The 25,262-nt window shown below is 52.2% G+C and overlaps 1 protein-coding gene across 2 annotated transcripts in view; it reads right to left on the minus strand.

The window, feature by feature from the left end:
- Window positions 1-25,262, minus strand: part of MYO5B (myosin VB) — a 210,242-nt gene that overhangs the window by 108,234 nt on the left and 76,746 nt on the right. For both annotated transcript variants that reach the window (XM_054723615.1, XM_054723614.1), the window contains exons 2-4: window positions 12,431-12,541; window positions 6,581-6,752; window positions 4,681-4,825 (exon numbers count right to left, since the gene is read on the minus strand). In XM_054723615.1, the coding sequence (XP_054579590.1) occupies window positions 4,681-4,825; window positions 6,581-6,752; window positions 12,431-12,541 (428 nt within the window). The remainder of the gene's footprint in view (window positions 1-4,680; window positions 4,826-6,580; window positions 6,753-12,430; window positions 12,542-25,262) is intronic.

A 25,262-nucleotide genomic window follows, 5' to 3' on the forward strand; every position in this document is an offset into this window, starting at 1 on the left:
ACAGAACACACACTTCGCCCATTTTAAAGCATGCAATTCAAAGGGTGTCAGCACATTTGCAGAGCTGTGCAGCCATCACCACAACCAGTTTTAGAACATTTTCATGATCCCCTTCCCTCCAAAAAAAACATATCCATAAGCGATATCCACTTCCCCTCAACCCTCCAGCCCTAGGCAGCCACTAATCCACCTTCTGTCTGTGTGGAGTTGCTTGTTCTGGACATTTCATATCAGTGGAGTCTTAACAGACAAGGGAGTGGGCAAAAGTAGGCTTACAGTTGTAAACTGTGTTTGAGGTACTCAGAACTGTTACCTTACTTTTGCCCACCCCTGTAAGTGTTCTTTGTGTCTGGTTTCTGTCACTGAGCAAAATGTTTCCAAGGTCCATCCATGTGGTAGCACTCATCAGCACTGTGTTCCTTTCTTATAGCCAAATAATATTCCACTGTATGAGTATACCATATGTCGTTTACCCATTCAACACTTGGTGGGTATTTAGATTGTTTTCACCTTTGGGCTATTGTGAGATATCTGTGAATTCATATTTGGCCGCTATGAATATCTGTAAGTTTTTGCCCGAACTTATGCTTTCATTTCTCTTGGGTACATATTTAAGAGTGGAGTTGCTGGGTCGTGTGGTGGCTCTGTGTGTAGCCTTTTGAAGAACTGCCAGGCTATTTTACAAAGCAGCTGCACCACTTTATATTTCCACGAGCCAGTGTATGAGGTTTCTGACGTCTCCGCATCCTTGCCAACACTTGTTTTTATCTCTTTTCCATTCCAGACATCCCAGTGAACATAAAGCAGTCTGGCCATGCCTTCTGATCCCGATGCTAGGGTCATGATCGCTATCCCACCTATGCCTTCTTCTCCCTCTGTGCATCTTACCAATTCACCGAGATCCAGCTTAACTCCTACAGTCTTCTTGGACCATCAGTGACAGTCACGTCTCCAAACTCAATTCAAATGACCCCGGGCCTGGCTTCTATGTACAATCCCTGCAGGCCCAGGTTTTGGGCCTACTTAGGTTTTCTCTCTCCAGCCAGACTGCGAGCTCCTAAAGACGTGGGAGGGGTCTTAACGTTTCTGTGTTCATTCAGTAAGGCGCCTGCCCAGTAAGGTGACTGATACTTCTCACAAGTGTTCACTGGTAGAAGTTAATGTAGGAGCCGAGGCTGGAGGCAGGGCAGGTAAAAATGAGGGAGAGAGCATTCCGGATCTCAGACTGGGAGAGAGGAGCAGAGTCCAGAGCCAAGCAGGGGAGGTCAGCCTCCTGTCTCACAAGGAACTACAGGTTCTTATGCAAAGGACAGATTCACGGATTTGATGTTTCATTCTTCTTCACTATGGATATCATTTTTTCTCGTCTAGACTTGGGAGTTCAACAGGGATATGGACAGTGAGCACATCCTCCTATGACATGCCCTCCTATGACATGCCCTCTTCCTTGCCTCCAGCACAGCGGGACCTGTGTGAACTCTCAGGATGGGAGGAAGGCCTGTATCCCCTTGAGCTCCAGAGTCCCTGTCCCCCCCGCACCCCCGCACCCACTCACCCACATTCAGCCTCAAGGGATGGAGAGTGCCCTGTGAGCATATCGAGAAAGATAATCCAGTCCCCAGTGAATCAAGAGAAAGAATTGCTGAGTCCAAGGCCAGTTGAGTCATAGCCTCATAAAGACAGGAAATCATTAGCTTTCTTTTCTCACAGCCTTTATTTCACCCAGCTGTTCCAGGGGCTCAGATTCAAAGTGCGCCGTGCTGGGCTGTGGCTACTCAGATCACATAATTATTTCAATAACTACTGATGAGTCAGAAAGAGCACAACACGCGGTCGGCAAGTACTGCTGAAGGAACGTGGCCTAGTGTTCAACACTGACAGAGAAGGGCCATGCTGGAACTGCAGCAAGAACTTTCCCTGCACCTGAGTGGTGGTCTCCTCTTTCTCTGCACAGCAGGGATTCTCCTAAGGCATCTCTCAGATCAATAACAGAAGCCCTGAGCTGCTGACAACAGAACATTCAAAAATAGCTCTCTCCTGTGGCTGCGTGTGCTGGCCTTACACTTCCAATGCACATGCGTGAGCAAAAACGGCTCAAGAATTTCAGCAAAATTATTTGGCTACACCCTGGGACTCAGCAGGTAAAATGTGTATAAACTTTAAAGAAAACCCATAAGGAGCAAATCCTGCTCCAACTTTAATGTTCAAACCCCTTAATCATCAATGCATTGCCCTAAGCGAGACCGGATCACCACCACCCTGGATGCCAACGCCCCCTTCCTTCTAATGTGAATAGGGACCCCAAAGAGTGAAGCGGCCCACGTGTAGAGTAACCATGGCCCCAGCTTCAGGCACGGAAGGGAAGAATGGGGTCATCTAGTCAAGAGGACCTATAATGTGAATAAAGCTGGAGGCAAAGAGATCCTCAAAGCTATAGGGGCATCTCAGTAAGTCTTTGATTAAGAAAGGCAACTTCTGATACATCTAAGTGCAACTGGCTAAGAAATGAGAATGGGATGAAAAGCAATCACATATCAATAGCATCCATGAGAGGACAAGTCTTAGAGAGCTGCCAGAGCGCTAACATGGTAGGAAGTCCTGAGAACCAAGCCACACTCGCCTTCTGTTTCAGATAAAAAACCACCCCGTGAAGGAGGGAAGATAGTTGTCTCCACAAGAAGCAAATGAAGACTCAGCTTAAGTGATTCTTCCCAGGCACAGAAGCCCGTCCAGACCCCGGGTCTCCCTCCGCTGTGCCATACACTTGACCTCCAACAGTAAAACACGAGCGGGGCTGTGGGCTACAACACACTCTAATACATTCTTCTCTCTGCAGGATGTGACCTTGAACCAACCTTTCAGTTAGGAGGTGTGCATCAGTAGGTTACACCAAGCTAAGTGACTCCTAGCCAAGCCCTGATAGCACATTAATGTACTTCTCATGGTATTCAAGAGGCCAACAGGAGCAACCATTTTAGCTCCACATTTTGGAGAAATGAAATGGTTACAGATCATTGTATTTATTAAATTGTTTGGTTCCCTAATCCAGCTAATTTTAAATATGGTCACTGTATGACTATAATAAAGCCAACTTTTTATATACTAATCTTCACAGTCAGCAATAAAAGATTATAAATCAGTAAGAAAGCCTATAAAACAATTTCCCCTCGTGGGAATTTTCAATTGGATGAAAATTATACTTGAAAACTCACTGAATAAACAGACCACCTTAAATGGGATTCTCCTGTCACTCCTCTCCCTAAACCCCAGCTCCCTCCCAAGAACTTTTCTACGAATGCTGCTGCCTCCCATAGGCTCAGAGGTGGAAAGGAAGATTTGGCTGGAAGGATACAGCATTTTAGTGTTAACTGGAATATGCATTTCCACTGAAACTTTGATACAACTGTCTTTCCCCACATTATTCCTGAAGAGTTCCAAGACCAACCTGTGGTAGTGAATTTTGTGTGTCAACGTGGCTAGGACATGGCACCCAGGCATTTGGTCAAACACTAGTCCAGACACTGCTGTGAAGGGATTTGTTAGGTGAGATTAACATTTAAACCAGTAGACTGGGAGTAAAGCGGATTACCCTCCATAATGTGGGTGAGCCTCATCCAATCAGTCGAAGGTCATACGAGAAAAAATTTCACCTCTTCCAAAGAGAGAACTCTGCCGGTAGATTGCCTTCCGTCTTAAAATGCAACATCAACTCTTTTCTCTAACCTGCAAGCCTTGAGCCAATTCTTTGAAATAAAAATCCTCCATCTCTCTCTCTCTCTCTCTCTCTCTCTCTCTCTCTCTCTCTTTCTCTCTCTCCACAAACACACACACACACACACACACTTCACATTGGTTCTGTTTCCCTAGAGAACCCTAATACAACCACCTAGCCCAGTGGTCGGCAAACTGCGGCTCGCAAGCCACATGCGGCTCTTTGGCCCCTTGAGTGTGGCTCTTCCACAAAATACCACGTGCGGACACGCACGTACAGTGCGATTGAAACTTCGTGGCCCATGCGCAGAAGTCGGTTTTCGGCTCTCAAAAGAAATTTCAATCGTTGTACTGTTGATATTTGGCTCTGTTGACTAATGAGTTTGCCGACCACTGACCTAGCCCATCTTCTGAGGAAATAACCTGTACCTATCCTTCAAAGACAGGGAGGGAAAAAGAGCAAAAGTGAGATCTACTAAACGGCTAAACAGAACTCCACTTCCAGGCGAAAAACCCGAAACCATTACACATGACTATTAATTTGAAATTTCTATTTCAGCCCCAAATGCTTGTCATCTCAAGAATTTGCCCAAGAGTCCTGGTTCCCTCGAGAGAGAGGCCTCGGTGAGATCTGTAAAGGGAATGGTGATGCTATAACATGGATTCATCACACCAGGAGGGGAGGAGAGAGGGCCAAAGGGAAGTCAGAGAGACGAAATGCCAGGCATTTACTGCACTGCTCAAGGTATCAGTCTCAGGAGCCACCACTCTCCGAGCCGAGGTGCGGGCTCCCAGGGAGACAAGGAAGACACGAGGAGACGTGGTAAGAAGGAGGGCCCGGGCTGGTTTTGTTCCGAAGATGTTCCCTCGGTTCTGGAACCACCATTCCCACCTTTGAGCTAAAGCAGCAAAGTCTGCCTCCACCTCCCCAGCGACCCAGGAAGACTTCTGGGCTGAGGTGGCTCTTACCTGGCCATCTGCTTGTAGGCTTCTTCTGCCACAGCAAAGATGTGGGGGTCCATGTCACCCATGTTTTGGCCGCTGTAGGCATAGATGACATCTTGTCCATAGATTGGCAGCTGCTCATAAGGATTAATGGCAACAAGCACAATACCTGCAAACAGGCAGCGCAATCAGATTCTGGAGCACGAGGGCCCCCAGCACCCGCTAAGGAAGACCCCTGCTCACATCCACCAACTCTCCAGGATGAGTGCGTAACAGAATGGGTCCTAACCAATCACTCAACTAAGTCAAGGCGTATCTGTGTATTTACCAGGCGTTGGCTAGCAGAGTTGTATAAAACCCTCTCATGTGGTATTCAGCTCAGATGTGATATGATACTCTGAGGTCACCCATTTTCCTAAAATGTCTCAGCTCCCTCCAGGGCAGAAACGAGTGCTGCTTACTGAGCTGAATTCTGTGCTGCACCAGCCACTGCACAGCTGAAGCATCTGGATAGATACGTACAGACACCAGGACCTCTCTTAGACGGGATGCTTTTAAAGAGTGAAGCTGAGCCCTGGCCGGTTTGGCTCAGTAGGTAGAGAGTTAGCCTGCGGACTGAAGGGTCCCAGGTTCGATTCCGGTCAAGGGCACATGCCGAGGTTGTAGGGGGCGTGCAGGAGGCAGCCAATCAATGATTCTCTCTCATCATTGACATTTCTATCTCCCTCTCCCTTCCTCTCTGAAAGCAATAAAAATATATTTCTTTAAAAAGTGAAGCTGATCTAAGAACTTACATGCATATGTCCATAGCCCATGGACACAAACAATAGTGTAGCAAAGGCCTGGGGTGGGGCAGGGGCTGGGTGGAGGGGGAAAAAAAGGGTAAAAAGGGGGACATCTGTAATACTGTCAATAATTTAAATAATAAAAATAAAAAGTGAAGCTGATGGTCATTTGTCATGTTCTCCTAAAAGGGGAGATTTTTAAAATCTTGTTAATAAGAACACTTACGGAAGGCTCTAGTAACTGATGGTTTCTTTCAAATCAACTCCCACTTGCAATTCGGATGAAGGAGCTTTTGCGAAACTACCTCACGAGTACCGAAATAAACCTGCTACTCGCCACTTCTGAAAGCTGGCAGGAGAGCTCACTCTAACTTAGTAACTAAGGGATCGATTCCAGACCAACGTGGAAGATCACGGTGAGCAGGTCCCTCGTGCCCTGCAGCCCCCCCTGCGCCCCCCCTCCCGCCCCCCGTGATCACAGACACCAGGCTCTGAGGCACCACCCAGACAGCCCCACGAGGCAGCTCTCAGCCTGACGCCTCAGCCTCCTGAAATAAAATGTCTGTCCCTCCAGCAACAGCTTACGGGGCCCCTGTCTCCACCACACCACTGAACAATACTCTGCAAAGGGGAACCGACATTTAGAATGTGGGAAGCTGAGAGAATTCCAGGGCTTTTAGGTGGAAGCATTTGTCATGGCTTCTGTTCATGAACCTGACAAATGTCCGTCATGCACCATGTTGGTACCTGGGCCAGCGAGAGGGTCAGAGAAACAGGCGGCCCTTTCACGGAAAAGTAAGCCAGGTATAGACACGGGAGTGCGCTCGGTGGTGAGAGAGACGCCCGAGCCAGGACAACGTTCTCCTAAGACTCCAGGCTGTGCCCCAGCCAGTCAAGCCACACAGTGTGGGCCCTTCTCGCTGGGAGAGCTGGGGTTCACACCAGTCACCCCACAGAGAAGGAGGGCGGCCTAACGAAGCCCCATCCACTGCCTGCAAACCTTCGCGGGGTCTCAGATGGGAGGTGCTTGTTATACAAATGAGAGTGAAAGGAGGATTCTTAACCACTGGGGTTTCACACGGAAAACCTGAAGGCTGTAAGCACTCAAAGGCATGCACCCAGGAGACGCCCCCACTTACCACAGTACGTGTAGATATGGTTGGACTCCAGGAAACGGACCTTTAAGTTATGCAGAACGGCAGGCTCGTGGAGATAGCTGAGGGCAGTGAGGTCATTTTCTCCCACCAAGATATCGGGGTTCCGCAGGAAGGGCAGCTGCTTGCTTTGGGTATCGATGGGGTATTCCCGAACCTAAATGGAAGGAACAGACGCACAAAGGCAGGGTGATGAAGCGAGCGGCCTGCGTTCAATTCCTGCCTTGTTGGCTGGGACTACTATCCTAGCGTGATCACAAGTGATGAAGATAAAGAACACGTTTTAAAGAAAGGCACACTGAACAAAACACCTGTGTTGGAAAGACACCAGCCCAGGTGGGAAATCTGCTGATGACATAATCCCAGGGTATCAGGTAAGAGACCGACTGACACGAGAAATTCGGGAAGCACAACCAGATCGAGTATAGCGCTCTGCTTCTCAACGGAAAAAATACCTACCGAGTCTTTCATTCTACCTGCCGTCTCTCCCACCCGGGAAACCTTTGGTTTGCCCCACTGCATGCTGGTGTTTCCTTATTCTCTCTCCATCAACCAACACATTCACTTTTTACTTGGATTACCTTGCAACTGACACACTGCCCTCCGTAAGTGTCCGCAAGATGTACCGTATTTTCTGGCGTATAAGACGACTGGGTGTATAAGATTTTCCTGGGTTAAAAAGTCATCTTATACACCGGAAAATACGGTACATATATTTTCCACAACCTAATCTTTGGCCCCTTGAGTTTTTAGCAAAGGCCAGCGTAGGAGTACCCTAATTAGGTTAATAACAATGTACCTACCTATATAGTTTAAGTTTAAAAAATTGGGCTCTCAAAGAAATTTCAGTCATTGTACTGTTGATATTTGGCTCTGATGACTAATGAGTTTGCCAACCACTGCTCTAGGGCAATCATTTTACTTTGACCTAAAGTATAATAGGAGCTTGAGTGTGAGTGTGAGTGTGTGTGTGTGTGTGTGTGTGAGTGTGTGTGTGTGTGTGTGTGTGTGTGCGCAAAATCAGGGAGTATGAGTACCCATCTTAAATTCAAATCTCAAGTGCAAGGTGTACCCTTGTGCTCTTAGCACATGGATAACATAAGTTGACTGACAGGATAGAATTATAACTCTGATTACATGTGCACAAATATATAAATGTAATTACTAAAAAAAATGGTGGCGGTGTTTTTAAACATTTAAACAGCAAGAATTTGACTACTGTTTTATCTAAGTGTAAGTTTCTTATAGTGCTCTTAAGAATCATCTGAGAGCTTATAAAAACAGTTTCCCAGATACAACTTACGTTCAGGAGTTCTGCGTGGGGCCCAGGGAGCTGAATTTTTAAAAAATCCCCCAAGTAGTTCTGATACACGTGGTTCATTATTTTAAGAATCACTATTCTGTACAAGCCTTTCATGGTATTTTATGGACATAGACTCAAGTTGCTAAGGTAACAGTCAAATTCTGAGAGAATATACAGACCAATGCCCACTCCTATCCCACTCTTAGAGGGGCTTGGACCACCAGATCCTAAGGTATATTAATAAAGCCCGCAATTAAAGTGCCATGATACTAGCGCTAACATAGGCAAATGAGTGAAGTGGAATAGCAGATCCAGAAATAAATGCAAGCACTTATGGAAAATTTGTTCATGATAACATCAAAATTGCAAATAAATGATTAAAAGGACTTTTTCAAATAAGAGTAGTAAACTAGCAGCCACTGAGGAAAAATATTGGGCCAGCGTTCTAGTCTCACTCTCTTACACCAAAATAAATTTCAGAGAGAACACATGAAAATTAAAAACCAAAAAGAAAATGAAAACCAATAAGAAAATATGGGCAAATATCTGTAAAAGTTTTAGAAGGAATTGCTACTTTTAAAGATCAATGCAAAAGCTAGACTATAATTTGACTATAATATAGAACTTTAAAGCCATCATAAAACATGCCATATGCAGAATAAAATGGGAGAAGGGGACAGCAATTCTGCATTATATGACAAAATTAATAATCCTAAAATCCAAAATGTTTTAGGAAATCAGAGAGAAAACCAACACCCCAACAGAAAATTGGGCATAGAATACAACACACACACACACACACACACACACGCACACACACACACGGTACCCCCCCAAAATGTATACACACTTTAATAGATGATAACTCACTTAATTTTCACTCCTTTTCAGGTTTAACTGATTTGAAATAATGGGTGAAGCCAGACTAAGCTTTGAACAAAGAACATTTATCCACTAGACTTTTCTATGGGGATACATAAAAGATAAAGTTTACGGCACAAAACTAGCAACAGTTGACAAATTGAGAGAACACAAATACCGAATGAAATGATTCTTGATGTTTGCGATTCTGTTGCTTCGTGTTATCAGCAGTGCCTGGACCAGAACGGTTATCAGTTTGAAAACAGGCATTGACAAAAAAAAAAAAAAATTCAAAGTGTGTATACATTTTTGGGGACACCCAATAGATATTAATCAAGGCTCCTTTCTTTCTGTGCAAAGCTCCTTTATTTATATCAACCGTACTCCGTACAGGAGACAAGTAAACAACTACATGAACATGATGCAGACAGAACTTCCAAAAGACGGGGAACGAGGGGAAATGGAGTGTTGAGAGTTGATTTTTTTCTCATTAAATTCTAGAGCGGCTGGCCCCTTCACCTCCTGCTGGGTAGTGGTACCACAGACCTCCCTGAGCCACTGAAGACTTCCCAATGGACCAGTCCCTCCTCCTTCCCCCTCCCCACTAGGAGCACATTTGCTCTGCATCTCTGAGTAGCTCCCCCCACAACTCCTCTCCCCCCACCGCCTCCCGTGGGGAAGAGGCACAGGGAACAGCCAATAGCAGGGCCGAGAGGTCACCCAGCCAACTCCAGCTTTCAGATCAGAAAGCCGGGCCCTGAGCCCAGAGCCTGTAAACCCTGGAGCAGAAATGCTGGCGTCCCATCTTTTGTCAGATGAATCTCCCCTCAAAAGACTCTCCAGCAAGCATGCAGAGGGACGCACATATGCAATTCTGTGAACACACGGCCCACAAATGAGCCAGCGGTATTGGTTACAGGGAAATGGATAAGGAGCAAAAATGCCCAGAGCAGCAGAAAAGGGGCAGAACTGCAAGCTCAGCACGCGAAGCCACGGGCTCCCGGGCGTGCGCACGCCGAGAGGGGCGGCGGGGCCTGAGACGCAGCGGGTCCCTTTCCTTTAACAGGAATTCGATTCTAGCGCTGCCACAAGGGTCGAACATGGACCACCAACAAGGTTTTATTCGAAGTCTACGTGTTTATGGTGTGATCGGGGACCATGAACTTTCTGGCACAAAAGACTCCACTACATAATAGCTGGGCCTTTGGAGGTGGGAAAAAAGACTGGGTGCCTCCACATCACAAAATTAATGCTCAGTCACCCACTTGGAATGGACCCCAGCCTCCCCCCCACCCCCCCGAGACCAGGATCACGAACACAGCAGGGAACAGGCCGATGACAGACATGCACCTGGAGACGGACGGTGGTGATGGCTGCACTGCAATGTCAGTGCCCTTGGTGCACTGGCCTGGACGCTTAGACGTGGCTTGGATATGCCAAGACATGGGTAGAGCACTTCCCCTTTTTAAAGTTTGAGTGTTCCCGTCTTTCTCTCACTAAGTCAGGGCCCCTTGCATACAGGGGGTCCTCACCATCCAGGGGGCTGCTGGATAGTGGATGCAGAACTGAAATGCGAAACCATGGAAACGGGGACGTTATCCCTGCCACCAGAGGGCAGGAGCCGGGCAGTTTGTAGGGGGTGGGGCAGGAGAGAGAAGGCCTGCCGGCAGAGTGCCACTCCCCTCCTGGCAAAGAATGAGGAAGCTACGCTTATCGCCACGCCACGTTATGCATCCACGGAGATGCGAGAGCCAGTTGGAAAACAGAGTCCTGTGCTAAGGGCTAGCACACCTCCACGCTGTGCACCCATCCCAGCTGGGGAGAGAAGGAGAGGACACTGTCCCCGCAGGGCAGAACTCATCTGCAGCTGGGGAGCACCCATCTGCTCGGTTCTGGCCACGCGGATCACGATCACTCCTCACTACCTCCGTACCACTCTTCCAAAACACCCACCCACTTAAAAGATCGACTGAAATGAAATCTGTTGGCGAGGATAAAGCATTCGAGTGGGTGAACTAATTTCACTTTGTCTCGGGCGGGGCGTGGGGTGGGAAGTATTTAACGTGGTAAACACAGTTCCATCTGCTGGGAATTTTGTTTCTCTTCCAGATGAAGAGGAGGCTGGCAGAGCCGCCTGCAGGGCAGGGCAGGGCAGGGAGTGTGCACACCTCGGAGTCAACATCTGCCAGCAAACTCCCTGCTCCAGCTTCACCAAGGCACACGCTCAGGTGGATACAAAACCCAAGTGAGTGGGGGAAGGATGGTCACGCTTCCCACTAACCAACGAGTTAATCACCAACCACAGCAGATACCATGTCAGCAAAGCCCAAGCCACGGTCCATGTATTTCTCAAGAGGGTCATTAACGAACTAGAAAGACAGGACCCAAATGCTTGAAAGAAGGAAAAACAGTGGGAGAGGAAGTGGTCAAGGGCTGAGGATGGGTACGAACTTCGTGCTCCTGCAGCTCAGACGGAGGCAGATGCCCCTCCCGCCGTCCTCCAAGCAACGCCTGCTCCGCAGCCCTCACACTCAACCCACGTTCTGCCACTTCCCTCAAAACCTGCTTCCTCCCAGGCTCCCCCACTGCAGACCTTGCGCAGATGACCTCTGCCTGCACCCTACCCACCACGGGCCCCTTCTCCACGGGCCCCACCAGGGGCACTGGCCTTTCCTTCCCTTCAACACGCCTGAGGGACACTCGGAGGCCTTGGGGCTTTGGCACACACGCCTGCCTGGGCCCACGGCACCGGAACCTTCAATGGCTGGCTCTCCCCACTCCTCCCTCAACATTCCCACGCAGCAGGCTCGCTCCCGTGGGTTCCCTCCCGCACCTCGCCCACCTGCTTCTGGGACTCCTGCCACTTGGCCACACTGTGCTCATGCTCACACCGTGGAACACGCTCTCACGCTGAGCTGCTCCCCGGAAGGGCAGGCCCACAACCATTCCCCCATGCACCCCTGCACCCAGCACAGAGCGAGCCTTCAAATAGCTGTGAAATGCACACACCACAGAGGAGGCTGGTCACAGAGGCTCACGGGAAGAGACGCTGAAGCAGACGCAGGAGAACAGGGTTTCACGGTCACTCCCTGTCTTCCTTCCCCAAAAGCCAACTCGTGAGGAAGACCTCTCAGTGCACAGCTAACACACGTCGAGTGCCCAGGCGCCAGGCTCTACCCCGGGTCACACCGTAACTCATCTTATCCTCCGAGTGCCCGAGGCAAACTATCAGACGAAGTAACAGGCACGGAAAGTGCTGCTCTGCTCCGGGCACAGAGCTAGGGATGGCCACGCAGGGATCCCAATCCAGGCAGGGGCGTGCAGGCGGGTGTGCCCACCACGGCACCATGCACTGTCTCCGTGCAGCAGCTACCCCGTCACCTCCCGGGGTTGCCTCCCCACCAAGGACACCCCCCTCCCTCCACTCCACTGAGAAGAGTCTGGCCTCGGCCACCAGTGACCTCCCAGCTGCTGACCCCAGGGGCACGTATGTTAGGTGACATCCACGGAGCAGTTTCCCGGTTTGGCACTGCCACACACATTATCATCAACAGCGACGGGCAAGATGCCCAGGGTTCCGAAGCCCCTCCTGCAGGAGAAACCCAAGCCCACAGGTACGGCCCAGTCCTGCTCAGAGGACCCGGCAGGCCCGCCCCTCGACCCGCACTTACGGTGTCATCTTCCAGTCTGAGCTGGAGGCTCCTGTCCCCCTCCTTGTAGTCCCTGGTTAGCTCGGCCGGGCGCCACACGTCCTCGGGGTCAGGGATCCAGACCCTTGTGTTCTGAAAGGTTCAAACAGAAGGAACTTAGACACACAACGAAGCTTTCAGGTGTCCAATCACGCGCCGCCGTCTCGGGGGCCTCAGGAGACCCGAAGCCATGGGACACATTTCCGCCCTCTCCTGTCAGGACCCAGGGAGTTGCAGCGCCGTGGTAACAGGTGAAACACCCGCAGGGAGCAGAGGGCAGCCTCTAGGTCCGGAGAGGATGTCACAGGCCAGTGGAAGTAGCATTCTACCAGGGAGACCAAAGCCGGCCTTTGGCTTTGATCTTATCCAGAGCTTTGCGCCATCATCTCCAAAGGTCGTACAGAATAGCCGTGTGCCGCAAACAACGAAACAACATGTGCAAAACCCAACAAGCCGGCCCAGCAAATCTCCAAAGCTTGGGAATCTCTGCTCTGAGAGCCAGAGGAATCGGTAAGGAGAGAACGGGCATCTGGACACCTGGTTTATACATAAAACATCTTGTGATAACACCCTGTAATCCAATACAAACATGGAGATCTATCCTCTGACCTTCAGGCACGTGTAATCCAGTTGGGCAGGTAATTCACCTAAAAATGCACCCTGAGGCGTGATGTGTCTGTTTCCTCAAGAGAGAACAGCAGCTCTTCAGCGGGGGTGGGGGTGGGGGATAGGAGGGTGGGAGGGCAAGACGAGGGAGGGCAAGACGAGAGAGGGGCGGCAACAACAGTGACTGCCGACCCAGAAAGAGAGGAAGTAGACGGCCAACTTCTCCTGTAACTTTTTTTTTAAAATATATTTTATTGATTTTTTACAGAGAGGAAGAGAGAGGGATAGAGAGTTAGAAACATCGATGAGAGAGAAACATCGATCAGCTGCCTCCTGCACACCCCCTACTGGGGATGTGCCCGCAACCAAGGTACATGCCCTTGACCGGAATCGAACCTGGAACCCTTGAGTCCGCAGGCCGACGCTCTATCCACTGAGCCAAACCGGTTTCGGCTTCTCCTGTAACTTTTGAAAGGATGGTGTACAACGGATCTGACTGAGCAAGCTTCAGACTCCACCCAGTGGGCATCTGACAGGTGCCCCCTCTGTGCCAGCTGCTGCCTCGTCGCCTCCGTGTCCACCATAGAGACGCACGTGGCTACGTGTTGTGATGACAGCAGCTCGTTGTTGCTCGAGAATGAAGTAACCCTGTGCAGTGAGTAACCCTGTGCAGTGCCCGTGGGTGACGTCTGCAGGCAGGCCCCCTCGGCTTCCGGTCTCCTACCTGCCTCCCACCGTCATCCTACTTCAGGGATTCTCAGCTTCACGTGCCTACGAATGACTGAGCAGAGCTGTTTACCCAGCGGCACGCAGGCCACGCTTGATGAGCAATTTACAGGACGTCCAAGGGCAATTCTAACCTTAATCAAACTTGGCTTTACGTGCTGCCTTTGCAAACAACCCCCACCGCCTCTCGCCTCCTCCCCCACCCCCACCCCACAAAGATGCGGGGCCTCTGGAACCCAGCGCCAGGGGCAACATGATCAGTGCAAGGTAAGCAGCCGAGAGAACCGACTGAGAGAGGGGAGGGCCGGCACCACAGAGCCAGCAAAGGCTGGGGGAAGAAGAATCTGGGGGAAGGGGTTCCCTCAGGGCCGTGGAAATGTTTTTAACTAGATAAAGGCGGGGGGGTACACAACACTCTTCTAAATGCCAACTGTTCCCTTTAAATAGTCCATTTTATGTTATGGGAATTTCACCTATTTTTAAATTTTTTGTTTGGGTTGCAGACGGAGCACACGCCCCCTGTACAGTGTGTGCGGGCCCGGCTTCTGCCCGCTGGTCGCTGGGAAGGCAATGAGGCAAAACATATGCTTCCGACGGAAAGCCGTCCCTTCTGAGGGCCAAACGGATACGCTCTAGAACCAGGTCCTCTGTTGCCTCTTCACGTTCTCACCTTCGAGGAATTCCTCCCAACAAATCCGACCTCTCGCAGCTTTCCTGGCGGCGGCAGGTCGTGGGGAAGACAAGCTCGCGCACTGCACTCATTACAGTGTGTCCCTGCGGGGCCTCCCTGGGCTGAAGGGATGGGCATGTGTGCTTTCATCAGATCGAAGCAGAGGAACAAGTGCGTGGGACAGAGCGCTATTCCGCTCGGTCACTTCTTCCCTCTCCGCAGGGCCGCACGGAGGCAGCTCTCAGGCCCACGGCTGCAGGGAGCGGCCACCGGTGGCAACTGTGCTCCACCTCGGAGGCACGTCACATCCCCGGGAGCTGTGCCAGCTTCCCGTGCCAGGCAACCCCTCAGGCCCACGGCATCCGTCTCCGGGTGGGAATCAGGCAGTGTTTTCAAGCTCCCCCGATGCACTCAATGTGTGAGCAAGTTTGAGGACCACCGGCCATGCGGTCTGATTGGGTAACTGTGGCTTCCAGGGCACCATGGGCCCTAGAGGCTCCTCCCACCAGCCGGTGGCGGACGCCAAGTCCCAGCGAAGTCCCAGCCGTGGAGTCTTTCTCCCGAGCTAACGCACTGGCTTCAGAAAGCCCCAGCTGAGATGAGAATTCGATGTCGAGGAGCGGAGAGCACTGCCCCGTGCATGCTAATCGCCATGCAGCGGGAGTGAGATGGAGCGTGTGGGCTCAGAGCCAAGCAGCGGGGGTGGGAATTCCACCCGCACCAATACTTAGGCAGGCTGATGAACAGGTCTGAGCCTCGGTTTCCTCAGCTGTGCAATCGGGTGAAAGTTAAGACACCCACGAGGCGCTCCGAGAATGAAATGAGATCAGACGGTGTCAGAGTTTGTGATGCGGTGCGAGCACGAGTGACGGTGATGAGGTCGTTCCTGTTTGGTCTGGAAGGCAGGGTCCGGATGGGATCTTGCACAGGATGGAGGGATGGGAATGGGAGAGTGACCAGCCTCAGGTGTCCCCCACACTGGGCCCCTCTGGACGTCCTACACGTGATAGGACACAGGTGGCCACGCCTTGCCTCTCGCCAGTGCCTGGATGTAGCCTTCTTCCACTCCACCCTGCGAGAAGTGGTTCTCAGGGAGAACTGGCATTTAAGAGTTACCTGCACATCTGAAAAACAGACCAGCAGCCTGTTCCACGCTTGAATAATGAGGATGAAAGCTTTGGGAGTAGGGCCCAAGCACCGTGGTTTTTGTTTTGCCTCCTTTCAAGCTTCCCAAGTGAGGGATGTACCGTCCACGTTGAAGCCACTGGTCCACAGTGAGCCTCAGAGCCAAAGGGGAGAGACTCCTGGGCACCTGCTCCCTGGAATGACGAGTGCCACCTCCGTAGCCTTTCACTATGTGAGTAGTTTCAGGTACCTTAATCACTTCACGTTACTTTTAACACCAAGGTAAGGTAAGCAGGGTTATCACTAATATTCCAGAGGAAAAAACTCTGGCTACAAAGTACTAATTTGCCCAAGTTCACGGTGAATAGTGAGCTTGGAGCAGGAGCAATATTTCCCCACCTCCCCCTCATGGAGAAATGCTGACTTTCTTATAGCAGCCGGGGCCCACCGAGTACACATCTCACACAAGTAAAGCGTCTTGTCATCGCACACGGAAAAGCAGTGCCAATGCCCGCTTAGATGCCACTCCGAGGGGAGCCACCAGGCGGCTTCAGCGTTAACGACTGGGCAGGTGGAGGTTTGGGTTGCAACATCCCTTGACTTGAGGCATGGCAGTCGGGGCAGAGTCCCCTGGGAATGGACCAGAGGTGACCCCGCAGCTAATCCGGCTGCTGAGGGGTAAACTGCCTGTCCGTTCCCACCTGTGGTTAGGGGACAAGGACAGGCCCACCTTGCTCGTGGCTGTGCCCTCACACGAGCCGTGAGGCCAGGGTTTCGCAGGCACTCACCTCTCTGCTCTGTAAGTAAAATCCGGGCTCTGGGAGTGGAGGGGGGGGAGGGCAGCCTTTTTGATAAAACAGAGGAAACAGCCAATAGCATTTGCTCAGGACATGAGTTTTGTTCTAGAACTCAGTGGGAAAGATGCAAGACCTTGTTGAGCAGCTTCCATCGCTCACGGAGCACAGAAGCCACCGTACGTCTCCATACGGGACCAGTCTGAGATCCATCCCAGGGTTCAGGGAGTGAAGGAGACCTGGAAGGCTCCCTCCAGGGGCTCAGACACAGACGATCCCCACAGAACGTGTGCACACAGCCTCCCGGGGTGGAGGCGCTCCTCCCTCCCGTCTGCTGTGGAGTCAGCCCGTCCTCCTCCCGCAGCGGCAAGTCCAGGGCCTGGTTTCCCTGTTTACTCATCCCTTAAAGGCTTCCTGGACCATAATACCTCCCCATCCCCCTGAATTCCAGAGGAATTGGATGTTACATTACATTAGATATGCGGAAATACACTGTTTATCCAGAACTAAGTCACTGAAAATCCACGAATAATTTCTGGGCTACTCAGGTGGGTTCCTGAGACCCAACCCAGACCTCTTCAGAACTGGCTCCTGACTCTATCCCAGGTGACGAGGAGCTGACACTTAATGCAGAGACTGGGGGAGCAAAACCACCCAGCATCCTTGGGTCAAGGAGGATGCAAAAAAAGCAGAGAAGCAAGCTTCATTCTGTAACGTATGACATGCACGGTTAAATGGCAAAGTTGTACTAAAACCCAATGCTTCCTATTACTTAAGTGAAACAAGAGTCAAACAGAGCCATCTCCATCTCTCTGGCACGGGCCAGCCAACACCATCGTCTCTTTGATACTTGCTATCTTACACACCAGATGCTGTGCTAAATGTGTTACATACATCATTATATGTCCCTGTCTTCAAGGGTGTCAGACACATCATGTAATTCATCTACTGAAAAGGGCATAACTGCTTGGACAACACGGAAATCCACAGCACGTGACGGGACCTAACCTCGTCCGCGTCACCAGGACAGGCGTTGCTGCAAAAGCAGGGTTCCAGCGGAGCCCTGGATGGACAAGGAGTAGGTGGACACGGCAGGGAGAGAGGAATGTCCTAGGCTGAGAGGTTAGCCGCGGGACAAGCCCGGGGCGGGAAGGCGTAGGGCTCGCCAAAGAGCTGCAAGCAGACAGTGTGGGTGGGACAGAGGCGGAGGAAAGGGCTCCGGCTGACACAGGGGAGACCTGCAGGGGGTCCCCGGAGCCACGTGGCAGATGTTTCATATGACTGCGTGGCTGATGGGAATGTACGCACGGGCTTTACCCATGAGGAGAGACCTGGTCCAAACCACACAGCTCAAGGATCGGCGCCTTCAGCTGCATGGGTGAGAGAAAGAAGCCTCCTCCGAGTTCAGTGAACTCCTCCGATGGCGTGCTGCAGGCCTCCACCTCTGCCCCCCCACCCCGTGCGCACCCCACCTGAAGCAGCCTGTCTCTGTCGTTCTGCCCCCGAGCTTCCCTCTGACCGCATCACTAGGCACTTCATCCTCCCAGACAGCTCAGCGCCACGCCCACGGTACGTCGTGGTGACACCTCCACAGGCCAATCCTCTTTACCCGCGTCTCATTTCATTTCATCCTCAAAAAGCAGGTCTCCCTGCCTTTTCCCACGGCACTTTGTCCCCTGGGGCCTATTTGGAGCTCCACAGAGTTGAGCGGAAACGCTGACCATGGAGAATGAACGTCGGGTCTGGGTACGCTGGCAAACAGGCCCGGGAATAGCGCGTGTCTAAGGTTCCGGGACCTCAGGGAAAACGGGGGGAAATGCTCCACAAGCAACACGCACTCTGAGCAGCAGCCACGAACCTGACTGTGACTTTAGGGCTAAGAAGTTCAGTGAGCGTCTCCTGCTAAAACCATCGCTCACCACAGGCCTTAAAGCACTGCCTCTGGGTTCCTCCTGGTGCTGAGGGTGCCTGGGCAGCCATGATCAATAACGCAGCCAGCCGGTGTGGGACGGAATCATTCTTTGGAGAGCTCTACCCAGGGTTAATATCAAGCAAATGTGCCGTCGGGGAGCCATAGGTTTTCTCGGGTGATCACGGCTAACTCATCTCCTCCACGCCAGGTGATCATGTGTTAGAGACCAACTCGGATGCAGGTTTACGCTGAAACGTCGCTTCAGGTCCTGTTGGAAAGTGGCTCTGTGGTTTGAAAGAACTGCTGACCGGACCCTCTAGGTTACTAACCAGGAAGACTTGGGAGGGTTTTAGAAAAGAGGGAAGGACATGTGGCCGGTGTCACATGGACCCTTTAGGGCTCTTTCCAGGAGGATGTGGTGGGAAGGGGAAGGACGCAGCTCAAGGAGACAAGCTTAAATGGGAGGATGTGGGTTCATCTTCTCAGCCTAAAACTTCCCTCCTCGCAGCAGTTGCCATGAAAACCAATGGAAGAGGGGGTACAGAAGGAGTGGGGGGCACCTGCACCTCCTGTTGAACTTGTTCATGGCAGTCCCTTGCGGAGCTCATTTTGGATGTGGAGATGGAGGCCTCTGCTTGCTGCCTCCCCCACTCACCTGAGCAGCATTAGCACCAGGTGAGCGAGCTGCTCTGAAAGGCTTCAGGCTCTCCCCGCTACTGTTAACACAGGGACCCAGGAGGGGAGGTGGCAAGGAGGGCTCAGCCCTGCTTGTGCTCTCTTCCTTACCCAGTAAAGCACAGCACGATCTAGGAACGATGTAACTCTTTTTACAATATATATATATTTATTGATTTCAGAGCAGAAGGGAGAGGGAGAGTTAGAAACATCAATGACAAGAGAGAATCATTGACTGGCTGCCTCCTGCACACCCCCTATTGGGGATCGAGCCTACAATCTGGGCATGTGCCCTTGACTGGAATCGAACCCAGGACCCTTTAGTCTGCAGGCCGACACTCTATCCACTGAGCCAAACCAGCGAGGGCTATAAAACACCTTTAAACTGGAAACATTTTAAGTACAGAGGAACTCAAAAACTCTGAGGCAGGGGTCCTCAAACTTTTTAAACGGGGGGCCAGTTCACTGTCCCTCAGACAGTTGGAGGGGAGTCGGAGAGTGCGGCGCACATTCCACACATGCGCACTGCGGGCCCGGGACGAGTCGGCTGCTAAGCAGGACAGGCAGCGGCGGCAAAAACACCCGGCGGGCCGGATAAATGTCCTCGGCGGGCCGCATGTGGCCCGCGGGCCGTAGTTTGAGGACCCCTGCTCTGGGGCAACCTGACAAAGACCCATTCTCCAACAAAATTCTCACTTCCATACAAATGGCTGACATGCTAGATCACCAATAAGCTTTTGGCAAAGGCTTTCGTGGATTAATGGTGGGTATGGAAATAAATGTGCATTCCAGGTCTTAAAACAGGAACACGGGCAAGGGGCTCCATCACTCAGGTTCCCGGGCACAGCCTGCGTAACACTGCATCCTTCCGGGACCACGTCGGTGTTAAAAGAGGGGTGCGCCCAGGTCCACAGCTCTGACCTTCCCCAGGCCTGTGCTGAGACCCAGCGCGGCGTAGACGAGAGCCTGGGGAGACATCCCAAAGCGACAACGGCAACACCTCCAGCAAAGGTGAGCGGTCCGGGCAGGGCCCACCTTAAATAAAAACGTACAGAAGGAAGAAAAGCAATCACCCCACTTCGGTACACAGGCGGGGTCACACTTACTCTTCCCAAGATGACCGAGAACGTGGACCTGGGCCGGTCCAGCAGAGGCGACTGCGTCTTGGTGTGCAAGGCATGCTGGTCTGGTCTGGTAAGCAGGTTATGGGGGGGGGAGGGGTGGGTTCGGGCCTCCCTCGGCGTCAAAATCACAGAACGGCCATGAATTTCAAATCCTTCACATTCTCCAGGCCTCAGTTTCCCCAGGGAGTATGCTGAACTAAATGAAGCTCTGAACACTGCGCCTGCATTTATCACTCAACACCTCTACCCTTTATCAGGTGAGGGAAACAGTGCCCCAGAGCTCACTGCTCTCCAGAGTTAAAGTGGCCCGGCCGGTGTGGCTCAATGGTTGAGCGTTGACCTATGAATCAGGAGGTCACGGTGCGATTCCTGGTCAGGGCAAATGGTCAGGCTGTGGGCTTGATCCCCAGTAGGGGGCGTGCAGGAGGCAGCCGACCAATGATTCTCTCTCATCATTGATGTTTATCTCTCTCTCCCCCTCTCCCTTCCTCTCTGAAATCAATAAAATTATACTTTTTTTTTTTTAAGTGCCCTGAGAACCAGTAGGGAATGGGTGAAAGGAGAAAAGTTCCCTGGTAATAAGTAATTAGATGATTAAAATAGACCACTAATGGGCCCCCCCTCTCCTGCTGTATCCACCATCTGCTTGTGTTTAACATGGCACCTTCATATTTTGGTATGACGCTCCAGAGCCTGTTTTTCCTGCTGACAGAAGGATGAAGAACAGCATCACGTTACAACAGCTTGCCACCCCTCACAGCTGAGATGGTAATCACCAAAAGGCCAGCAAATTTCTCCCTGCCGAGGCCCGACATCCCCTCCCCACACTCCAGGGCTTCTCGGGAGCTCGGTGCTGTCCAGCCTCGCGTCCACTAGCCCACCGCTGGACGAGGCACACTGCCCCTGCTCGCCCGTGTCCCTGAGAAGTCATCGAGGTCTCCTTGGGGCCACCAGGCCCTGCCAATTCTGCAGGGACTCCCTCTGGTCCTCCCCACGGGCTCCAGCCAACACTGCTCTGAGCCCCGGGGAACTGATGCCACGAAGGAGAGCCACTCCGATCGCCCAGGCCCCACTCTCTCTGCGCTTGTATAACCAGGGACCATTAGAGAAAGAACACAGATTGGACAGCACTGAGCATTGGCCTGTGGCCTGGGGGGGCTGAGGAGGAGGCCCAGTCCAGCTCAGGCTCCTCGAGGTTCCAGGGGTCCAGTCCAAAGTGTGGAGAGCATCGCACGCCGATGACAAAGCGGCACAATTTAGGGAGGTGACGACAGGAAACCACGCACGGTCTGTGTTCGGGGAGGACGAGCTGAGCGAACGTTAGAAACGGGAGCGGGTGGTCTGCAGGCTGGTCCCATCCGGTCACTCACTGCTGCGGGACCGGGACAAGCCCCGGGCTCTCGGAGGAAGGCCCGCTTCCTTCCTCCGTTTCCTCTTTTGTAGGAACTGCACAAGGGCACCCGAGGAGAAAAGCCCCAATCAGACATGCTACCCCTCCCAGGGGCAGAAGGCAGCACTGTGGCAGGAAGTCTTCTAAGACATGGTTTGCCCTTGGGGAGCGAGCAGCATCGGTAAACAAAGCATGAAGAAGCAAACGTGAATTAAACACCAACTAAAGGGAAGTGGCAGGCAGGACACGGAGTTAATGGAGATGGGCACGGGATTAAATCCAGGGAGTGGGACCAGCCCTCAGAGACGCCAAATGGGAGCGCTCTCGGCTGGAAGTCCAGGAGGAGTCCCCAAAGAGGACTTGACCCGCGTGACCTGAAGCACGCGCAGGACAAGGGCTAATCCTCCAGGCAGGAAAGGGCGAGGTCATCTGGGTGGAAGCCAGGAACTCGGGCAGGTGTGCGGGGGCTAAGTCCAAAAGGCAGGTCGACGTCAATGCATAGCCGAGGACTTAACTCCTCGCCCAGGGATTCTCACCTGGTCCTTTTCCCAGACGCAGCCAGAGGAACCGTGTGAGCAGCCGGGTGGTGAGTACAAAGGGTGTTTAGAGCTTACGAGAATCACACAAATGCTTTGTCACCACTGCTATTCTCGGCACCTGCCCCTGCAGCCCAGCACCGTGTAAAGCTAGCATGTCAAACTCAAAGGCTAACACGGGCCAAATAAATGAGGCATGCGGCCCGCAGGCCACGAGTTTGACATGCTTGGTGTAAAGGGGACCCAGATGGCAGAATAAAAACATTAAAAGACAAAATAGACCACTGGATAATTTATATCAATTTAATCACTGAACAGGACTCTGCACCAGATGGAGCAGGCAAGGTGAGAAACGCCCAGAACCTCTAGAACATCAGCAACTGAACTCAAACCAACCTGAGTTTAGAACGCAGAGTTTCTCTATGTGAATGTACCCTTAGAAGCCGGGGTTCTAAAACAACTTGCTTCTTTTTTTTTTTTTTTTTTAACTGTTTTTTAAAAATATATTTTTATTGATTTCAGAGAGAAAGGGAGAGGGAGAAGACAACCTTCAATGATGAGAGAGAGTCATTGATTGGCTGCCTCCTGCACGATTGGGGATTGAGCCCACAACCCAAGCATGTGCTCTGACGAGGAATCGAACCATGACCTCCTGGTTCCTAGGTCAACGCTCAACCACTGAGCCCCCAGGGCCGGGCTAACACAACTTTCTTGACCACATTCTTGGTCGTCCGCCTTCCCTGGCCACGTCACTGTTTAGATCGCTGCCCATGCCCCAGGACTAAGGTGCAGACGGGAGAGAGTCCGTGGGCCTGGGAGATGTCACAGAAAAGAAACAGGCTGGTATCTCAGGTACATGCCAAGCACGGGAGAATCCAACTGTCCAGCGTCCACTGGAGAGTGACGGGTGGGCGTGGGAGGCCGACACAGGGCGCAGTAGCACCAATTCCACGGCCTGAATCCAGCAATCGTTTCCCTCCTTCACAGGCTAAGGAAGGGACTGGCTTCTGAGCATCACTGAGAGTCGGTCGTCACACCAGGTGTTCTCCGTTCAGTCTCACCTAATGCTCACAACGCCCCCCCCCCCGCCCCCGTGGAGCACTGCACCCCTTGTTTCTATCGATGCTGGGGCTGCAGCCCAGAGCAGGCAGGTCTCTCTCTGCCCAGGGCCATGCAGCAAGGGCCGAGCAAGCCCGGGTTCCAACAGGCTCGAGGTCCTTCCCTCTCCATCCACGCCACATGCGCTCCCCAAGAAAGACCAGGAGCTCTAGGCTTCTGGGTTCAAGGAAACAGGCACCAAAAGGTGGGAGGGAGCACGGGACAGGAAGCCCAAGTCCCCCCTAAACAAGCTGTGACGGGTGGAGGAGAACAGCTTCCTGTCACTCACGTGAGCTTGGAGCCAGAAACCTTCCGGCTCCGGCTCTCCTTCCTGCCACCACAGCCCCATTTCCAAAGACAAACTTCAGGGGCAATTTGAAGCCCGACCCATAAACGTGCCTCGGGCCAGGGCGTGCCCGGCGGCGGAGTGATCAGAAGGCTGGACTTCGGTTCAGCGAGTCCCACTGCAAACTGCAGTCCGCACCCAGGACAACCCTGTTAACCTCCCCGACATCTCCTGGGTGAGCTCGTCACTTGAAAAATCGTCTCCAATGAAGCCACAGCTGTGGGAGCAAGAAGGCGGGACCGGCAGGGTGTTTTCCTTCTTTAATTGCAAAGGATGGATGTGCCGACTGTGAGCAGCCTTTAGCCGGAGGCAGAGCTCAGGCAGAGCTCGTTCCTGCGAAGGGAGAAGGCTGGGGGTGAAGTCAAGACCTGTCCAGGCTGTGGGAACGGAGTGGAAACTGAGCCCAGTCGTAAGCTCACACACGTGAGGCAGCAGCATGGGCCCACCCCACCCTGTTCCCTCCCAACACCCTCAGGGCGAGGCGAAGGTGAGGGAGGGGTAGGACTTGCCTCCGTAGGATGGAGGCAAAAAGAAGAACGCTCTCGATGCCCGTTCCTCCAAAGTGGACATTTTTATTTATTTATTTTTTAAAAATAATATATTTTATTGATTTTTTACAGAGAGGAAGAGAGAGGGATAGAGAGTTAGAAACATCGATGAGAGAAAACATCGATCAGCTGCCTCCTGCACACCCCCTACTGGGGATGTGCCCGCAACCAAGGTACATGCCCTGTGACCGGAATCGAACCTGGGACCCTTGAGTCCGCAGGCCGACGCTCTATCCACTGAGCCAAACCGGTTTCAGCCAAAGTGGACATTTTTATATGATGTGAGGGGAGCCAATGGGGACGTGCCCCCCGGAGTCGTGGTTCGACAAGAGGCCAGCAGACCTCCACGTACCACGCATTCGATGTCAGAATAAGGCAGTGGGGACAGGGGCAAACGGAAAAACTGCTACGTCACCAAAATCCCCATGGAATCGGGCTGAACGACAAACCTATGGGGCATGTGCTACGTACAGAGCCCCGTGCAAAAGACTGGGAGGAACCGGTTACCAAGTGAGGAGCACTTCACAACAGGCCGGGGCCGGGGGAGGGGAGGTGTGGGGGCGGGGAACCCCCATCCAATGTCCTGAAGTGTCCCCGAGGCAGGGAGGAGAGTGTCTGAGGAGCCTTGGGTCACCTGAGTCACGAGCCTGCCCATCCCACTCTGTCCAAGGAAAGAGCATTTCAAACTGGGTGTTTCTTTCAAACCCTGAATTTGATCATGAAACCTAAACACGACCAGGAAGTGGGAGCTAAGAAAAATATTTCCATGCGTCTGGTAGCAGCTAGACCTGGGGGAAAGTTATGAGTCACCTGAGCCTCGAACATGCCTTCCAAGAAAGCATCCGCTCTGTTCTCCAGGCTCGGCAAGCAGGCCCGCCCTCCTGCTCCACCTCCCACAGGCCCATAAAGCCTGCATTCAGCCAGCCTCCGCCCTCGGGATTAATCACCCTCACCTACCTCACCAGGGATTGGCGGGCTGCTGTTCCCAGACCCTAAGGAACACCCCCTCTCCACCCCCACCCACGCCCCATTCTCCCAAATGGGATGATCCTCAACTCGTAGGAAAACCAACACCTGCTGTTTTTAAATAACTCGACAACAGCCAACAAAAGCGAACCAATGGCTGAGGACGCTGCCAGCTGATTCACGTGTGATTCAGCCACACTCAGGTGATTCATCCACCAGCCTCTGCAAAGGGGGCGGGAGGAGAAACATCCTCATTGTCAAGGTGCACAGTGGCTGTGCTGTAATGAAAGGAAGACGC

This window comes from Eptesicus fuscus, chromosome 12 (genome assembly GCF_027574615.1).
Source record: "Eptesicus fuscus isolate TK198812 chromosome 12, DD_ASM_mEF_20220401, whole genome shotgun sequence".
Lineage (NCBI taxonomy): Eukaryota > Metazoa > Chordata > Mammalia > Chiroptera > Vespertilionidae > Eptesicus > Eptesicus fuscus.